The 18,531-nt window shown below is 38.7% G+C and overlaps 1 protein-coding gene across 1 annotated transcript; it reads right to left on the reverse strand.

The window, feature by feature from the left end:
• Positions 1–580: 580 nt before the first annotated feature.
• Positions 581–16,633, reverse strand: NPVF (neuropeptide VF precursor). The gene is made up of 4 exons (XM_032235836.1): positions 16,464–16,633; positions 10,589–10,621; positions 2,723–2,843; positions 581–934 (listed from the first exon to the last, which is right to left on the reverse strand). Exons 1-4 carry the CDS (start codon positions 16,631–16,633, stop codon positions 581–583), a joined length of 678 nt encoding a protein of 225 aa, XP_032091727.1.
• Between the last annotated feature and the right edge of the window lie 1,898 nt (positions 16,634–18,531).

Genomic DNA, 18,531 nt, shown 5'->3' on the forward strand with positions numbered 1-18,531 from the left:
GCATTTCAGAAAGACAACTGGTCCTGCATATTCTGATGGCTTCCCTCTTCAGTTCCAGAATTCCTTTTCAAAAGTTTGCTCAAGTGGCCAAGTCTGAAAGAAGGAAAAAAGGAAAGAAGAAAGAAAGGAGAGAGAGGGAGGGAAAGAAAAAAAAAGATATTAATGTTATTTTTGTCATTAACTAGTCTTCACTGTTTAATTCACTATGTAAATCAACTGGGATTTTCAGTGTTCTAAATGCAACCTAAAAAAAGGTTTTATCCAACAGTTTGAGCTCAATATTTAAATTGATTTTCTACCTTTTGCTAATTTCTTCTTAGTAGTTCTCAAAGCCCCTCCAAATATAGCCACTTAATTGTACTTTTAAAATGACAGGAAGGCAAAAATGATTAAATGTGGGGCAGTGATTATATGAATTGATAGCCAAAGCTACCTTTACATTTAGCTGACAAATTTAGAAATATATGTCATGCCAACTAGACTAATTTTAAAGTCTTTTTCTTGTTGGACACTAGATTAATATTTAAAACCTGCAGGTACTGACTGAGATGATAATTCCATCAAGCATGCTTGAAACTATTCACCTATTTTTGATTTGGTCACAATCCTGGGTGCCTTGAATCAAATTGAAAAGAAAGGATCTCCCAAATTTCTCTGGTAGCGAATGGAAGAAAGTTTGAACCGAAGGATCTTTCTCAAAACTGTGTGAGAAATGTCTAAAAGCCCTTCCAAACCTGAGGGGCAGATTGGCTGTAGGTTTGATATTTCTTCTTGCCAGGAAGTTTCGGCCAAATCTCAATGGCAAATTAGCCATTGAACTTGGCACTACCTTCCCAGCTGGTCCACTCATCTTAACTATGTTCTTCAGTTCCCAGTCTTTCAGTTCTTCAAGATTCACACTTCTCTGTTTTTCTTCGATAAGGTCTTCATTGGACTGGAAGGGAAAACATATAACATGATTTAATGTTCTTAAAAATATAAATTAAAAATATAGCAAAGAAACCAGACTAGAATAAGTGGCATGGAAAGGTGCACCTAAAGTCCCCGAAGGGTTGCAAATGATCTTTGGCACTAATGCTTTGAAGAGGTATTTGGAAGACAAAAGGATTTGTGCTGTTTGATAAAATCTAATGCAAAAGCAAGTAGAATAGTTTCACTACCCTGGAGTTAATACTCTACTGCTGCAGAGTGAAAGAGTGACTAAGAAAATATAGCATGAACATTCTAGTAAACATGTGATTTCAATTAGACCTTGGGTGAAGTCTTGTACAATTAGTTGTGCAAGAAAAAGAATTCTTTAAATTTTGGAAGAAAGGATAAGGAAAATAATTTTGTAGAATTTAAAATGAACCTACTCAACATATAAAATGAAATGCAGTTCAATCATTGCTCTTCTGAACAACAACAGCATTCTTACAGCAATGTGCATAGAAGAGAAAAGCAGACAATACAAGGGAGTATTAAGAGTTATTATTACTATTACTTTGGGAGGAGGCAAGGGGATAAATTTAACAATATATCTAATAGAGGTAGAAAACCTGTGGGAGAAACAAAAACAGATCTATTTAGAAATGATTCCTGTTTTCCAAAAGTGGAATATAATGAAAAGTTCATTTTATTGAACTTTTATTTTATTGAACATTTTTATTGAATTTTGAAAAAACAAATTTCAAAGTGACACTTAGATCAACAGGCTTTACTGCATGAAGCTATACACGCTCATGTGAATATACCTTGATTCTTAAGCAATCTGTATAATTATCTCAATGAAACTGATTGTTTCTGCCTTTATGGTACATACACACACACACACACACACACACACACACATAATGTTGGGGGAGCATTTAAAAATGTTGTTTCAATGCTTTTGTAAACATTTTGTAAACAATGTTGTTTTAAAATCAACACATAGATGAGAGTAAAATTCTATCTTTTTCTTACAAATGAATTTGCCACAGAATATATGTAAAGTCCTGTTCTTTCTTTGACCAGTCCTTTCTTAATAGACCGAGGAATACATTATTTCTTTTAGGTCATAAAGAAATTCCTCCATAAAGCCTATACATTCATTGTAGGGTTGTGTAAAGTTTTGACTCAGGCAACCTTTCTCTCCTGTTCCATGAAGCAATGTCGTAGCTTTGTTTCTAAGGGTGAAACAAGCACATGGCTTCACTTTGCTGTGATGTGGATCACCTTTCTGCTGCTTCTAAAGACCTCATGGTATGAGACATTCTGAGGAGATTTCTTTGATGAGCTCTGCGCCAGGAGGGATTTTTTTCTGTTGGACAATGGTGTCTGGTTTATGCTAAATGTTGTCCGAGCTAGGTACCTGCTGCTCACATTGTGAGAAATCCAATTTGACCAGAGAAGGTGAAAGTGATTGGATGCCACTCAAATTGCTTTGTCGAAGCACCCTCTTCTCGTCAGCAAAAACAAAACAAAACAATCATAATTGCTTCCATGCCCCACAGTGTTTCACTGAGGTGAATTTTGTTGCTTTTCATGAGCCAGACGAATTTCAAAAGCAGTTAGAAAGGCTGCAGAGTGGCTCAAGAGAACCAAAACCAGCAGCCTGTTCCACTGCAGAGGAATGACAAAGCAGAAAACCAAACCCCCTATTTCAAGAGAAAGAAAACTTCCAGCAAATTAAGAACATACATTAATCATAATAATGATAATTTAATCTTCATGGAAAAAGTAATGCCAGTTAAGATCTTACCTCAGAAGAGTTTTTCTCACTGTTTTCTTCTTTAGTCCGCAAACTGGTCATTAATGATTCATTGTGGCAGATGGTTTTTGAAGCTAAAAGCAGACATGTAGCTAAAGTAACTATGATCACTCTGTTCATTTCTCTTAAATTGAACTTACATAAGAGATCAAAATCTCGACATAGAAAGTAGCATCATTTTATACCAGCAGACAACAACAGAATCTTTTATCATGACGTCAATATCACATACCTTAATTTTAATATCAAAAGATGGTGTTAATTATATATAACAATAATGCAGAGAATTTGTTTTGATAACTTCTGTAAACAAAAGAGCTTCCTGTCAAAAATGCAGATGACTTTCCAAAAATTTCCTTGCCTGTTAATTAGGGTTACTAATATTGACCAGTTTAATTATATTTTAAACAAAAGCCTATTATTATATTGTTTGTATCAGGTTTAGTCATTAGTACCTTGAAACAAAATGTCAGTGTCTAGGCTATAGTCACTAAATCTTGAAGTGTAACACTGCTCAAAATGTCAATGTATTTTCAGAATAAATATGTAATTATAGAATTAACTGTCAAGGAATCAAGCTTAGTTCCAGGCAACTATAGAGACAAATGCTTACTGTCATAGTTCCTCTGACATTTCTGAAATTTCTTCTCTTCATCATCAGTTAACTAGTACTCATCATCTCTTACAGTACTTTTACTTTCCAGAGCTCTGTCAAACATAATTTCTATATATGAGAATATAGTAATAGAAGAGAACATACTAATTTTCTTAGAGTCTATCTTTCATTGACATCGCTTACCTAAAATATGTGAATTTCAACTTACTGATCAAATGAGCGGTTTTATCTGATTCCAGAATGATTGATATATTCATTTTACTGTGTATAGTATTCTTAACAGCATAATCAAATCTGAAAACTGAAGACGACAAAACTTTTTCTATTCTTTCTCAAAGTGAGGCTTCCACAGCCACGTTATTGCTGGATACACTAGTGAGAGAATACAGAAAATTATGAACAACTCACTCCCAACTCAATTTTACTATAGTGGTTGCATTGCCTAGAGTAGCAAACTTTGTTTAATGTCAACCCTGTCACAATACAATGTCCAATGCAAGTTAATTCAGGATCGCACAGACATCAGACAAGCTGCTGGAGTCTTGGATTACTGCACACAGCTGCTTGGATATTGGATGGTATGGAAATAGGATCAAGAGTAATGAAAAGAGCACCTTCATCTCCTAAGTGAATCAGCTCGTAGTCTGTAAATCATTTGGTACCAGTGGAAGAGGAAGTTTAATATTTTCTGTTGCATTTCCTATAATAATATAATAATAAATCCTTATTTATTATTAACAACACATCATGCAAAAATGCAATGCGTTCTATGACTCATGTCACCGATAAGTATCAAAAGATTTCCATGCAGATGAATAATTCATAGCATACTCATTTTGCCCCAGCATATAATAACCTATTTTATTGCTCATTTTGAAATAGATGATTTAAAAATGCATACATTTTTAGTTGAGAAATTGCGCAGTGATTTTTTAAAACATTCTGTGAATTATATAGCATACTGGATGAACTCTGAGATACTCTACAAATGCTGCTATATATAAGATGGCCTTTTCCAATTTGGATTTCCTCAGTCAGATTTTTCCAGATATATTATCTATAGCTCCCAGAATTTCTAATGAGTATAGCAGGAAACTCTGAAAATTGAATTTCCAATATTGCTAATAAAAACTAAGTTCGCAAGTCTGTAATAACAATTCATGCAGTGTGTATCATATTTTTCAGAGTATAAGATGCACCGGAATATAAGACACACCAAGATTTTGAAGAGGCAAATTTTTAAAAAAAGTTTTTTCACTCTACAAACTTCCCCAAAACAACCTGTTTTTTGCTCATTTCTGCCCTCCCCAGCCCCCAGGAGCATTCTGGAAGCCTCCTTAAGACTATGCATGGCCATTTTGGTGAAGGGAGCAGGGTTTCGGAAGGCAAAAAATGCTGTATTCAGTGGACAAGAAGCACCCAGATTTTCAGCCTCTTTTTTGAGGGAAAGTGCATCTTATACTCTGAAAAATACGGTAATCTGTTTTCCACCCAGAAAATGTCAACTTCATAACTGTTCATAACTTCATATCAACCAGAAAGGAGGATTTTGGTAGGGAAGCATAGAAATTATTTTCACATTATCTGGGTTCATGCAAATCCCATACTGTCAGAACTTCTAGTTGATGATTATTATTATGTTCACAATAATATGAAATCACAACTGCCAAGTTCTTTAGTTGGTCTTCACCTTCATTCACCTTTTTCCAAGGAATTAGGATATTGTATTATCCAAACAATGTGGCTTTTTACAATTCATAAATGGAAATTTTTGTCAATGTGCATGTTTTGTAAGTGCTGTCCAAATTTTTTTTTTGTATTACTGATAACCACTGTGGCCACCAGTTTATGTCATAATCTTCCGGATTTGATTTTTAGATTTTGATGTTTTGTGATCTTCTCCCATTCATTGTTTTTTTATTTCACTACGTCCTGCTATTGCCACATCAATCATCCATATTTTTTTTCTTTTAAACTACAGTTAAATCTGATCTATTATGAACCAAGTTTAACTATGGACTGACTTTCAAAATTTCCCAGCCAGCAAGAAGTCCACGCATTTCAAACTTGCAGAGGTTGAAAAATTGAATAATGTTCCAGAGCCATGATGGCGAACCTATGGCATGTGTGCCACAAGTGGTACACAAAGACCTCTCTGTGGGAATACCAATTGTTGCTCCAGCTTAGCTCCGGTGCGAATGCATGCATGCCTCCCAGTGGCTATCTGGTCTTCGAGTCTGCTGTGCATGCATGGGGGCTGGGCACATGTGGAGACACACATGTGCATGCACACAGGGAAGGGCACATGCAGAGGGGGCAAGCAGTATGGTGCATGCATGGGGAGTGCTCACATTGCATTTTGGGGATTCACCTTTTTTGTTACAGCTGGGCATGACTCTGCCCTAAGGCACTGACCAGCTGCCGGTGCTGCCTCTTTAACGGCACTAACAGCCTGTGCCTGCTGACTCTTTACCAGCACAAACGGTCTTCCGCCACAGCCTCTTTGCTGGTGCGAGGCCCCCCATGCCCCATTTTGGCTTCTAGGTTGGTTCAGGAGGCTTTCCAGGCCCAAAAGGGGCATGAGGGAGGGGGGAATTGCGGAGACAAATAGGCAATGGCAGGCCATTTGTGGTGGCAAAGAGGCTGTGGTTGCAGGCCAGTCATGCCAGCAAAGGGGCAGCGACAGCAGGTGAGTATCTTGGGGTGGAGTCGTGCCCAGCTGCACCAAAAGGTTGGAAGTAACCACCCACCACCACCCCGGTGCCCCATTTTGGGTCTGGAAAGACTCCTGCACCAACCTGGATGCCAAAATGGGGTGCGGGGGGGGGGGCAGGGTGCATGCATAGAAGGGGTGGGGCACATGCACTGGGGTTAGTTGCCAAGCATTTGAATTTTGATCATGTGACCATGATAATGCTGCAATGGTCGTAAGTGTGAAAAAAGATCATAAGTCATTTTTCAGTGCTGTTATAACTTTGAAAGGTCATTAAATGAACAGTTGTAAGTTGAGAACTACCTGCATGTTGCATTTCCAGTTTTCCAAATTATTATGCAAACTCTCTTAACTGTAGAACATAAAATTGAATCAGAAAGTATTTGTGAAGTTTTGCTTTTCTTATTTTGGCTTTCTTTTTTACATATAAAATAGCAAACCAAGTAAATAGTGGTGACTTAACATGAAAAAGTACAATGCTGTATATGATTATTTGTGTTGCTATTATGTAGTAACTTCTGCTAAGTTTGTGGAAATAGATTTATTCAAAGAAGAATGCAAGAATGGATTGAGAGAATTGTATCATTTGTAATAATCTATCAATCTTTGGTTTTTCCTCTAAGAGTATCTAAGAGTATTGTTTATTAAGTCATTTTTCCCCTGTGGGTAAACATAATAGAAGCAGTACAGAAATCACAAAACCATCAACGGCTGGCAATATTATAGCAAGAGACCAAGGGCAATTATATGCTCTTTTTAAGAAGAAATGCTTGGTTTATAAATATAGGTTTTTACTAAATCTTTTGAAAAGAACAATGAAATGTTCTTTTAGAAATGTACTAAAGGATAGCCTGTCTCTAATTCATTATTTTTCTATTAATAATTACAAATTATTAAAAAGGTTTGAATTGGCTATAAATCTACAACCTTCATATCAGCTAATAAGATCAAGAATAAAATCTATATTCATAGATAATAGTAATGCAGGACATGAAATAAAAGAAATCTTCCATTAATCTGTGTTTGTAAAGACTTTCTAGAATGTTAAAAGGATATTAAACATTAAATCTTTCAGTATAAATGCCCATAATTTTAAAAAGGCTTTTCTAGTTAGGTTATCAGAGATTTTAATTTTTTTTTGTTTTTTTTATTAATTTTAAGAATTTTTATTACATCTACTTTTATTATAATTTTGATAATATAGTCTAGTTGAGGATGAAGGTTCATTCCCCAAGCTTGTGGGTTGATTTCCAAATGTTTCCTTACCAGGCCAGGTAATATCTTCAGTGGAGTTTATGTGATGTCAGTGTCAATGTTCTTTTGTTTATAAGGGCTGTCAAGTGAGAATCTTGTGATGGGTCAGGAGTGAAACATCAGTGAGAGTCTTGTGACAGGTCTTGTGATAAGGTTGTTACATTCAGGGCAAGGTCGTTGGGAGGTGAACTGCTGGTAGGGATGAGATGTATGGGTTGGTTGATGCTGTCCTCTTGGCTGTGAGTTTGATTTGGATTCTGGGGGATTCATAAGTCAGTATGAACCTCTCAGGTCAATGTGTCTGTTGATGAAATTGCTCATGGTGTGCCAGTCTTCTATGAACTCACAAGCATGGTGAGTGGTAGCGAGACCAATGATGTTTGTGATGCTCCAATCAAACTGGTGCTGTTTGGTTTCGGTGTGGATAGAGATTAAGGATTTAGATCATAGTATTTGATTGCCAGCTGGTGTTCGTGGATCCTGATTTTTGATTGGCATGATGTTTGTCCCACATAGAATTGGTTGCAATGGTTACAGTTGATTTTGTAGATTACATTGTTTCAGCATTTTGTCTTTGGTTCTGAATAATTCCTGATGGAGTATGGCTGCGGGTTTGTGGGCTATTGCTATTCCTAGGGGTTGGAGGATTCTGGTTGTCATTTCTGACACCCCTTTTGTGTATGGTGGTTGGCTGTGTGGTGTGTTATGGTTTGGGTGCTATGTGTTGGAATATGAAATTTTTGAATAGCTTTAAGGAGAAAGATGATAAGCAGCCATTCCTCTTCCACTTTTCTTGTTGTTGTAGTGCTGCAGTGTATCCTGGGCCTTCTGAAGAGGATCTGGACCCAGCTTCTTTTGTGTGCAATGGGGTGGCTGCTTGTGAAGCTCACAATCTGGTGTGGGTTTGTGATAGATGCGTGTTTCCGGTTCTCCATTGTCTAGTCACATTTGTCAATGTCAAGGAATGTGAGTCTGTTGTCTGTTTCTTCTTTGCATGTTAATTTAATACCTAGGAATATGTTATTAAGCAGGTAGTGTGTTTCTTTAATTTGGGAGCATTTGATGATGATGAAAGTGTCATCCACGTAATTGTCCAGAAGGCCTTGATGGTATTATCTCTAATGAGTTTGGACTTGAGAGTGAATACATCACTCTCTTGATGTATTAACTTCTAATCCTTTTTCTTCACTTTAGAATGCTTATTGCCAACTTGAAGGACAGCCAGTTATTTGTAGTGATCATTTTCAGCTAGATTTTTGATGTCATTTCCAAAGGGCACCTTCAGTTGCTGGCCCTGTTGCTTGGCTATCCGTCATGGATCCTATAGCCCAGCAATTTCCAATCATTCTGGCTCCATGGAATGGCAGCAGCAGTGGCAGAGGTGGTGGTGAGGGGTCGGGGATGATTTCACATGCACACTCGCTGCTTGCACAGCTCAGATTCCAACAGGCTGAAGACCTATGCCAGCCTATGCACTGGGGTTAGGGACCCCTATTCTAGCCATTTTTCCCCAGTTATCCAGAAACTCCAATACCTAGCATAATCCATCTTGACTCAGGAGACAACTAAACTGGTCTATGTACCAAGCCATGGCTTACACATAAAGATTGGGGAATGTTTTGATTATGCTATCATAGCCACTTTTGCCGCATTGTGTAGCAAGTCTCGATGTAAACATACATGTTGTTTTGATATTTGTTTAAAAAACCTATAAGTTTAGGATCTTCTATCACTCATTTGGGAGGAAAAGAAAGGACATCCATTGGACATTTTTCTTCGCATGTGCATATCCTACCAAACAAACAGCTGCTTTGTTTGGGAAGGGACTATCCATTCCATTGGGATTCTTGACTGCCATCTGCCAGTTAACTGTTTATTTGGCAGGCAAGGAACTATGTTTCTAAATCCAAATCATTTTCATTGATTTGTGGCTCATAGCCTGTCTGCTTCATGATGAACATTAGTCACACATTTCACACACAACTGGCAATTATACTTGAATGTTGGGAAAACCGGATAAAGCTCCTTCATTCCTGGAAAAAAAAGGGGGGATTGAACTGACAGATGGCCACAAACCATTTTTCCAGCTTGTATGGTTTTGCTGGAAGCCTTTCTTCTCATGATACTCATGCTTTTTCATTCATTTGATCTTTTCCTTGCTTCTCCAAAGGATTTTAAAGATATTGTAGTTTCTAGGCGTTTCTGGGAGCAAAATGGCAGCTGTCTAGAGCACCACAAAGCATGACTTTCTTCTCAATTCTCTCAGAACTTCTTTGACCTGCTGTCTCTCCTTTTTTCCTCTTTTCTGCCATGTGCAAGTGGAGAGATGTCTTGAATTAGTATCTCCATGTAGCTGTTAGCTTTCCAAGCTTTCTAACGTGAAGGTCATAATGGAAGTAGGATTTACAAAAGCAGGTTTCAATCTTTCTGTACTTTTATGTCCTAAGTAGATGCATTCAAGTTGTATCAGATTTTAGTTCTTTATACAAATACATATGTAGCATTTTTGTAGTTTAACTCTTTTGCATGAAACAAGAACTTTAGCTATAATTAAAAGATTTCATGTCTACCTTGTCTAGTTAAGTCTCCTCTTCTATAATTAGCCTGACATTTTTGTCAGCCATCTCCTATAACATTATAGGTAGTCCTCAACTTAATTATATATATATAGTGTTAGTTTTAAGTTATAATGACACTAAAAAAGTTACTTATGACTAGTCCTTGCACTTATGACTGTTGCAGCATCCCTAAGGTCACATGATCAAAATCCAGGCACTTGGCACCAAGATGTATTTATAACAGTATATTGTTATCCTATTCTTATCTTATCCTATCCTATCTTAGCCTAGCCTAGGGTAGCCTAGCATAGCCATTCCATCCCATCCCATCTCATTTTCAATTTCTACAGCTGCACAATTCAACCAAATGACTCTGGGTGGCTTACAATTTTAAAACTATAAAACAATTAAACATTTAAAACAATTTTAAAAAACATTATGATAATAAAAAACACTCCCAAAGTAAAAAAAAAAAAAAAAAGTACAAGCAGCAGCTGTGACAATTAATCAGCTATTAGTACAGCCGAGCAAAAGAGGTTTAAGATACTCTGAGCCCCAGGAACATAGCCAAGTTTTAAAGCTTTGTGAAAAGCCTACAGGCTTTGGGGGGGCATTCTAATCTCTGAGGGGACAGTATTCCATAAGACAGGTGCTTCAGCAGAAAAAAGCTGCTTCTAGTTGGTGGGAACTATCTTCTAGTTCCCACCAATCAATGCTTTTTGGTTGATAGGATCTGCAGCAAGCTCAATCTGTTGGATTCAATTGGATGGATAGAAACTTTTGAAAACAGATGGTCCTTCGGTTAATCTGAAGGGTTTTAGGATGACAACCAGCACCTTGTATTGCACCCAGAAAGTCAAGACTAGTGGTGTTATATGTACTGTGTAACTGGCACCATTTATTACCCATACCTTTCCATTTTGCACCAATTAAAGATTCCAAATGCTCTTCAAGAGAAGCTCTATATAGAACATGCTAAGGGTAATTAAGGGAAAAGTTAAAAGGGCCTGGTGATGGTGAGCTGATGAGCCTTCCAGTCCAGAAATGCATGCAACTTGCATATTATCTGAAGGTGTGAAAGGGCTCTTCTAACCCAGCTGCCAACTAGTCTTCAAAAAGGAGTTGTGACTCTAGGAGGAACTCCAGGTTGCATATTGGATCTGTCTGAGGTAGTATCATCCAATCCAGAACTAAAGATGGAAGAAACTTGTTTCCAGAGGTCCAAATACTCGCAACCATCCTGCTAGAGTTGAATCAGAGCCTGTTTCACCCAAAGACACTTTCCAAAGTGTTAAGGCAACTGGAATTTCTTGGTTTTTCCTTGAAAACATTTCATTTCCCATCCAAGAAGCATCTTCAGTTCTGAAGAACTAAAAACCAGTTGCCTTTTAAAAGCACTTCTGGGATAATCATGGCCTGAACGATTGAGAATCTCCAGACACAGTTTTTTTCCCCACTCCATTCAGACCTGAACAGCCTCAAGACACTGAGATAAGACACCCACAGCATCACTCAAGGGCCTGGAGTAGAAATATAAAACTGGTTGTCATCTGCATATTGATGATATCTCACCCAAAACCAACAAATCACTTTACTCAGTGGCCTCATGTACATTAAATACGAGAGGAGAGAATCCGGAGGCAGCCCAGAAAATAGGGGTTGCAGCAGTGGTGGATTCTGGATCCCATTGCAACTGGTGCAGTGCAACGGGGTCCAGCATCTCCCACATGCATGCGTGCACACACACACAGCGCACACATGCGTCCTTACTTCCATGATGCCTCCGCGATGCCTCCACGATGCTCCAGCTGCTCGGCGAAGCATTGTGCAGGTGCTGTATGCTCCATGCACGTGTGCGGAAGCACCAAAGAGCTCAAATACAGGTAAGGAGCTCTGATGGGCAGGTGGGCCCTCTAGAGCACCATACCGGAATGGTACCTGGTGCTTCCGGCAGGCACCAGTACGCCTGTACCGGGGTGTACCGCCTGCAACCCACCACTGGGCTGTAGCCCAAATACCTCCCTATTTATGAACACCAACTGAAACTAATCCTGGAGAAAGGATGAGAACTAATAGAACACAGTGCCAATCACCCCCAATTCCTGAAGCCAGCCCAGACGGTATTGAAGGTATCAATTGCTGCTTAGAGATCAAGTAGAGCCAGGATGGATACACTACCACCATCCCACTCCTGACAGAGACCATCCATGACTGTGATCAATGTCATCTCAATCCCAAACCCTGGTCTGAACCTCAACTGAAAGGGAGCTAGGTAATCTGCTTCATCCAAGATTGTCTGCAGCTGCCACACAACTACTCTCTCCACAATCTTGGGATGGTGGGTTTGGAAACTGCTTGAAAACAGTCCAGAAAAGCAATGATCCTTTGGGGAGATGGTGCACCATCACCTCTTGAGGAGTTGGTAGGACCTCTTCCTCTTTCAAGGCGGAGTTTATTACTACCCAGATCTAATTCCACATCCCCTTCTGCGCAGCTTTAATAAATTTAATAATAATTTAATCAATACACAGATGACTGAATGAGCAGCTAAGAAAGCTTTGTCCACTTCCTCAGTTTTCATAGGCTCAAACTCATTTCGGTTCACCCTGCAAGATGTTGTCCCCATTATTTCCAGAGATTCAGCTTTAAAGCTGGAGTCCTAACGTACAGCAAATGTGAGCGACTTTGTCTGCCACATGTGCAGCATATTCCTCCCAGAGACCCTTTAAGTGAACTTTGGTATTACTCCCTCTGAGAAGGGACTGAGTGACTTGAAACCTGAGTCTTCTACTGAGTGACTAACGGCAAACACAATAAGGGCAGAGAAATAGTTAAATTTCAGCACTGCTATGAGACAGGCCCTACTAGTGGCTTTAGCTCTTGTCCAATTGTCTTAACTCCTTGTTGTGCAGCATTTCAAGGTCATATGATGCCAACTATGACCTTCTCAGCCAGCTTCTGAAAAGCAGTCAATGAAGCTGGATTCTGTTAAGAATCATGTGATTCACTTAACAACTGTAATGATTTGCTTAACAACCACAGTAAAAATGTAATAAAATCAAGTATAACTCACTTAATAGCCAGCTTGCTCAGAAAGGCAACTTCTGGCCCCAACTGTGGTTGTAAGCCGAGGACTACATGTAATTCAGAAATGTGCGATTTTATACATCAGTCCTGTATAACTTGTTTCTTGCCTCCACATTCAGCATACTATCCATCCTATTTTGGAATGCTGTCCTGATAATTGGCTGGCTGGGTGATCTGGACCACTGGTCCAAAATTCTGCCACAAAGGTTCAATTGTTTCTTGCAGGGATTATTAAGCCAGCATCATTGGGAGCCAAGATATCTGCACCCAAATGTGAAAATCTTCAAAACTCCACGGAATAGCAGAGATTTCTTGTGAAATCATAAATACTTTGGCACTGTATGTGTACTCTCAGGGATAAGTGCACTGAAATATTTAATTATTTTAAACAATATTTTTGGGAACCATACTGTTAAATAATATTGTGATTATGATGTCTATTGGATGAAAAGATACTTGTTGAAAAATAAAACTTTTATTTTTCTTCTTCTTTCCATTATAAATGGGATTGTGGCAAGGTTTAGTGAGCTGAGGTCTAAATATAAAGTTTAAGGTTAATATAAGAAAGTTTCATTCTACTAACTAATCCTTAGAGGCTAAATTGCACCTTAACCAGCAACTAGATTTGTTGCAAAAGAAAAAATGTATCACCAAAACTGATATGATATCTGTAGATATCTCTGAAGCCCATGTAAAGAAATGTATCCCAAATAGATGCCATATGTATTAAAAAAGAACATCCTACTACACAAACTTCTGTTATCCTAGTCTTTATCATTGGTTTGCTTGCTTCAGTAGTGGGTTACAATTTTTTTTACTTCTGGTTCGGATGTGTTCCCGCGCGTGCTTGCATGCACAGAAGCAACCGGGCAGGTGGGTGGAATCTCCTGCTGCCGCTACTACCAGTTTGCCCAATCCGGGCCAAACCAGAGCAACCCACCGCTGGATTGCTTCTATATCAACCACCGTCATTTCTGTATAGAAACAGAGATATCAATTTCTCTCCAGAATTGGAGTTAGTTAAGAAATAGGGCTTCCTTTTTGGAGCTAATTCAGTTTATTTCTGAGCCAGTAAGATGAAAGTCATGTAATCCTTTTTCATCTCTAGGAATTATTGCATGAATATAATTCAGCAAATGTAACAAATACTTTTTTGATGTTTAATAAAGTATAAGCAACTTTTTTCTTTTCAAAAGCAATTAATAATGGAGATGGTCCATTTCCTTTCCACAGAAGCATCTTTTTTTGTTACTTTTGCTTAGTTTTCTAAACACAGCTAAATAAATTTGCCAAGCAACTTAAAAAGAAAGGATATTTCAGGCATCTTTTCAGTTTAACCACACGGGGGCACAATATGTTTGCATAAGAACAGTTTTATTTGCTCAGATGACTCACCCAAGATTGTTGGCCTTTTCTGTGAATTAGATGCTTGGTTACCATCTAATGCTTTCTAATTTGCCTACAAATAATGCATAACTGAAATCTATTGCAAAATGAGCTTTACCTGAAATAAATCTAAACTCATTTAAAAAGCATAGGTTTGTTTGGGAGAGGTAAAAAAATCCTGCTTAATCCATTTGCTTTCTAAATAACAGAATGTTCTTGTAATACAGTATCCCAAAGGATCTTAAATATTAAAAATACATTCTTGAATGTGTTTAACCTATGCAGTTTCAGCTCATTTTAGGTTAGCCCAATATACATTTGACTTATAGATACATTATTTAATTGAATTGTTATAAATATTCCAATGTAGAAAAAATGCCTTTATGCGTGGCATATATATTGTATTTTCCCCACATTAAAATATAATTGGATTAGAATAATTTTAGCTATGCTTTCAGAGCTGATGGTGTTTATAGGATGCTGTTCCTTGCATTTATTCCCTAATTAAAAGGATGCCAGGCAGGCAGTAGAATTTTGGAATTTGAATTGCAATTTTCCTTTGTGGTTTGTGTAAAGTAAAATGTATATTCTGGAATTCATTCTTAGGGAATAAACATAAAACCTATTTATTTCCTTAAATTTGTCCATTTATTTTTCTGGCTCAAAAGCTTTTTGCTTTTTACAGATATTCAATCTGTGTAATAAAATACAAACTGTCTGTGGGAAGGAAATGGGAGGAATTTACCACCACTAAAAGAAAAAAAAAGGATAAAATCCTAAATTCAGAAACAAAGACACCACTAGAAGCTTTGTAGGAAAAACAGGAAACATTGGAATAGAAAATCATTTAAATAGAAATAGAAACATATGTCCCAAGAAGAAAGACCAGAGTAATTAAAGAAAGAGTAATTAAAATTCCGATATAGTGGAGGGAAAAACAGGAAATGCAGATACAAGAGGAGATCCGGCCAAGGTGACAAGGAGAAAGCAAAAGGTGCCAAAGACAGGTTTCAGAAAGCATTCACGCAACAGCGACTGGCTCAATATGCGGCTGAATTATTTACTTCAGAAAATATCACCTTTGAGAAATGCACAACTTTAAATCCTGCCACATTACTCCCATTAGAGCAAACTGGTGAAAGTCTTCATGACTGCCTCCATCTAGTGCACAATGCTGAACTACCCCGACCCGATCTGACAGATACCCTGTTAGAAAACCCAGACTTAGAACTTTTTACTGACGGCTCCTCGTACATACACGAAGGAAGGAGGGTGTCGGGAGCTGCAGTAGTCTCCCTATATGAGATCATTTGGGCATCCTCTCTCTCTCCTTCGCATAGTGCCCAAGTAGCTGAACTTATAGCTTTAATGAAAGCCTGTGAAGCTGCAAGGAACCAATCTACCAACTTATATACTGATTCCAAATATGCTTTTGGGATTTGCCATGCAACAGGAGCCCTGGGGAAGCAACGGAGGTTCCTTACATCTGCTGGGCAATAAATTGCACACACAACAATAGTAGCCCAATTATTAGATGCCATCCAACTACCAAAGGCTTTGGCTGTCATACATTGCAGAGCACACCAAAAGGATGACTCTAATAACAAAAGGGAACCAGTATGCAGACCCACAGCCAAATGGGCAGCAACATAGCCATTGCCTCAACATCTTATGACACCAGCATTAACAATCACTCCTGAAGCACCCTATAAATTTTTTTTGGATAATGGGGAAGCAAAACAATGGGAGGAAAGGTTAGGAACAATTTTTAAGGAGGAATTTTGGAGGGTCCCTGATGGAAGGCCTATAACCCCATGCCACCTCCTTAGGTTAATTTGCCAAAGGTTGCACACCAAGGGACATTGTGGGACACAAGCTATGGTAGAAGCGTTCAGGAGAGAATGATATGCACCTGGTGCCTAGAGCGAGGCTATGAGAGTGGCTGGAATTTGTCAAACATGCCAAGCAAATAACTCCACCTCCAGGAAATCCATTCATGAGGGAGGAAGGCCCTGGGCACAGCGGCCTTTTGAAAAAAAAATACAAATGGATTGCATACAACTCCCAAAAGCAAATGGGTACCAATATGTCCTTGTATGTAGGGACCAACTGACTCACTGGATAGGGCCTTCCTTTGTCAACACACCACGGTCCTTGAAACAGCTAGACATCTTCTTAAGGATATAGTATCCAGATTTGGGGTACCCATTGTCCTGGACATGGATAGAGGCAAACATTTCATTGCCCAGATCCTCACACACATATTCCAAGCCTTGGGCATTACACATAACCTACACATGCCGCATTCTCCCAAATCCTCTGGGGGGGACTAAAAGGGCTAACAGGGAGGTGAAGACCCTGCTGAGCAAACTCTGCCAGGAGACACATCTTTCCTGGCCACAGGTGCTCCCAATCGCACTCTTTTATATTAGAACTAGACCCAGACGAGATATAGGAATCTCGCCCTTTGAGATCCTTTTTGGCCGACCCCCAAATACATTAAAAGGTTTGGACCCTCATTCCCTCTGTTTAGAAAAGGGGGATATGGTTTTCTCTTCTTAACTTTCAGCATTGCACAAAAGATTGCAGATCCTATGGACTCAAAGTGCCTTGACACAGACCTGCCCTTGGAGGAAGCCTGCACCCATTTGAACCAGACGATTGGGTGTGGATCAAATTCTTCACGAGGACCTTGCCCCTACAACCTAATGGAAAGGGTCCTACCAAGTCTTGCTGACCACACAAACAGCTATCAGGGTTGCTGAGAAAGACTCCTGGATTCATTGGACACATGCCAAAGCTGCAGTTGTAAACCACAGCCCACCATCAACACTGACCCAATCAATTCCAACAATCAAGTTGAGGAAAAACTCTGAGACAGACCAGTGGACATTGCAAACATTTTTTAACAACATAGAACCTGGACGCCAAGATATAAACACTGAAATACAACAAACTGGACTGTAATTTTTTTAAAAAAAAGAAGAAATAACAAACTTTCATTTTATTCCATATATATATGTATGTATGCGTATGTATATATATATATACATACACACACACATACATACATACATACATACATACATACATACATTATATATATTTTTTTCCTTTCCCTTTCTCTCCAAAAGGACTCTGACCTTTTTTTATTTTTCATCTTAATTTTTAAAAAAAGGGGGGGGGGAGGATGTTGATCCAACCATGGGAAACAAAACATTCAATGTAAACACACTGTGTAGCTTATATTGTATATTACTATCTGTACTAGTTGTAACACAGGTAACAGCATTCTTAGAGCCAAACATCCCAGAGAAAGGAAACATATGGGAATATTTAGCAAAGGAAATACTCAACACCACCAACTTTTGCTTAGCAGGAGGAAAATCAGTCAAGGTTATTCTAACCACGTGCTTAATGGGAGTAGCATCTAGACCACATGGTATCCTCAACCACACTACACTTAGAGACCTCCACCTTCCTGATTCCTACAAAAGCATCTTCAACTGGGATTATTCTTCAGACACTAAGGTCCGCACTATGTACACACTCCACATTGCCACAGTTACTGCTTCTGAGCCGTGCTTTAATCTCACAGGGTGCAGGCCACCAAAAGTCACAGAATGCATCAACTTAAGCAATATAGATCTACAATGCAATCACACAGAAACAATCCCATTTTCGTACAGCTACCTGAGGCTTCCACCAGGATGGTTTTTCTTATGTGGGTTAAAAGCCTTTTCATATCTCTCTGCAAATGCCACGGGAGGCCCCTGTACCTTAGGGAGATTAACAATGCTTATGCTTTCCTTACAGAGGTGACACAGAAGAGCTTTTCACACTTTAGACTCAGATTGTGACTCCAAGTCTCCCTACTCACAAAAGCTGAATGTGTTTCATTGACAGTATGGCTAGTGGGAGTGCCAGGGCTGGCAGTATGGAATTCCAGGAATTTGAATAGCTTAGCATGTACCCTAGCCAAATGTTTAAATTCAACCTCCTATGCCCTCAACAGAGAACTGAGAGAGATCAGAGAAGCCATCCTGGAGAATAGGGCAGCAATAGATTTTCTATTATTGAAACATAACTATGGCTGCAAAGCATTCAAAGGGATCTGTTGCTTTGAAATTGACCAAACTTCTGGACTCGTAGAGAGGGACATCCACCACCTGAAAGAGCTGGCCCA

Source organism: Thamnophis elegans, chromosome Z, assembly GCF_009769535.1.
Source record: "Thamnophis elegans isolate rThaEle1 chromosome Z, rThaEle1.pri, whole genome shotgun sequence".
NCBI lineage: Eukaryota > Metazoa > Chordata > Lepidosauria > Squamata > Colubridae > Thamnophis > Thamnophis elegans.

Excerpts from the sequence above, each read along its gene's own strand:
- NPVF (XM_032235836.1), bottom strand. The coding sequence starts at position 16,633 with ATGTGTAATGCCCAAGGCTTGGAATATGTGTGTGAGGATCTGGGCAAT. Across the intron at positions 10,622-16,463 it reads ACAAAGGAAGGCCCTATCCA|ATTGAGCTTGCTGCAGATCC; the intron begins GTGAGTCAGTTG and ends TGAATCCAACAG. Across the intron at positions 2,844-10,588 it reads CAGATCCTATCAACCAAAAA|AGTGATCATAGTTACTTTAG; the intron begins GCATTGATTGGT and ends AGAAATGAACAG.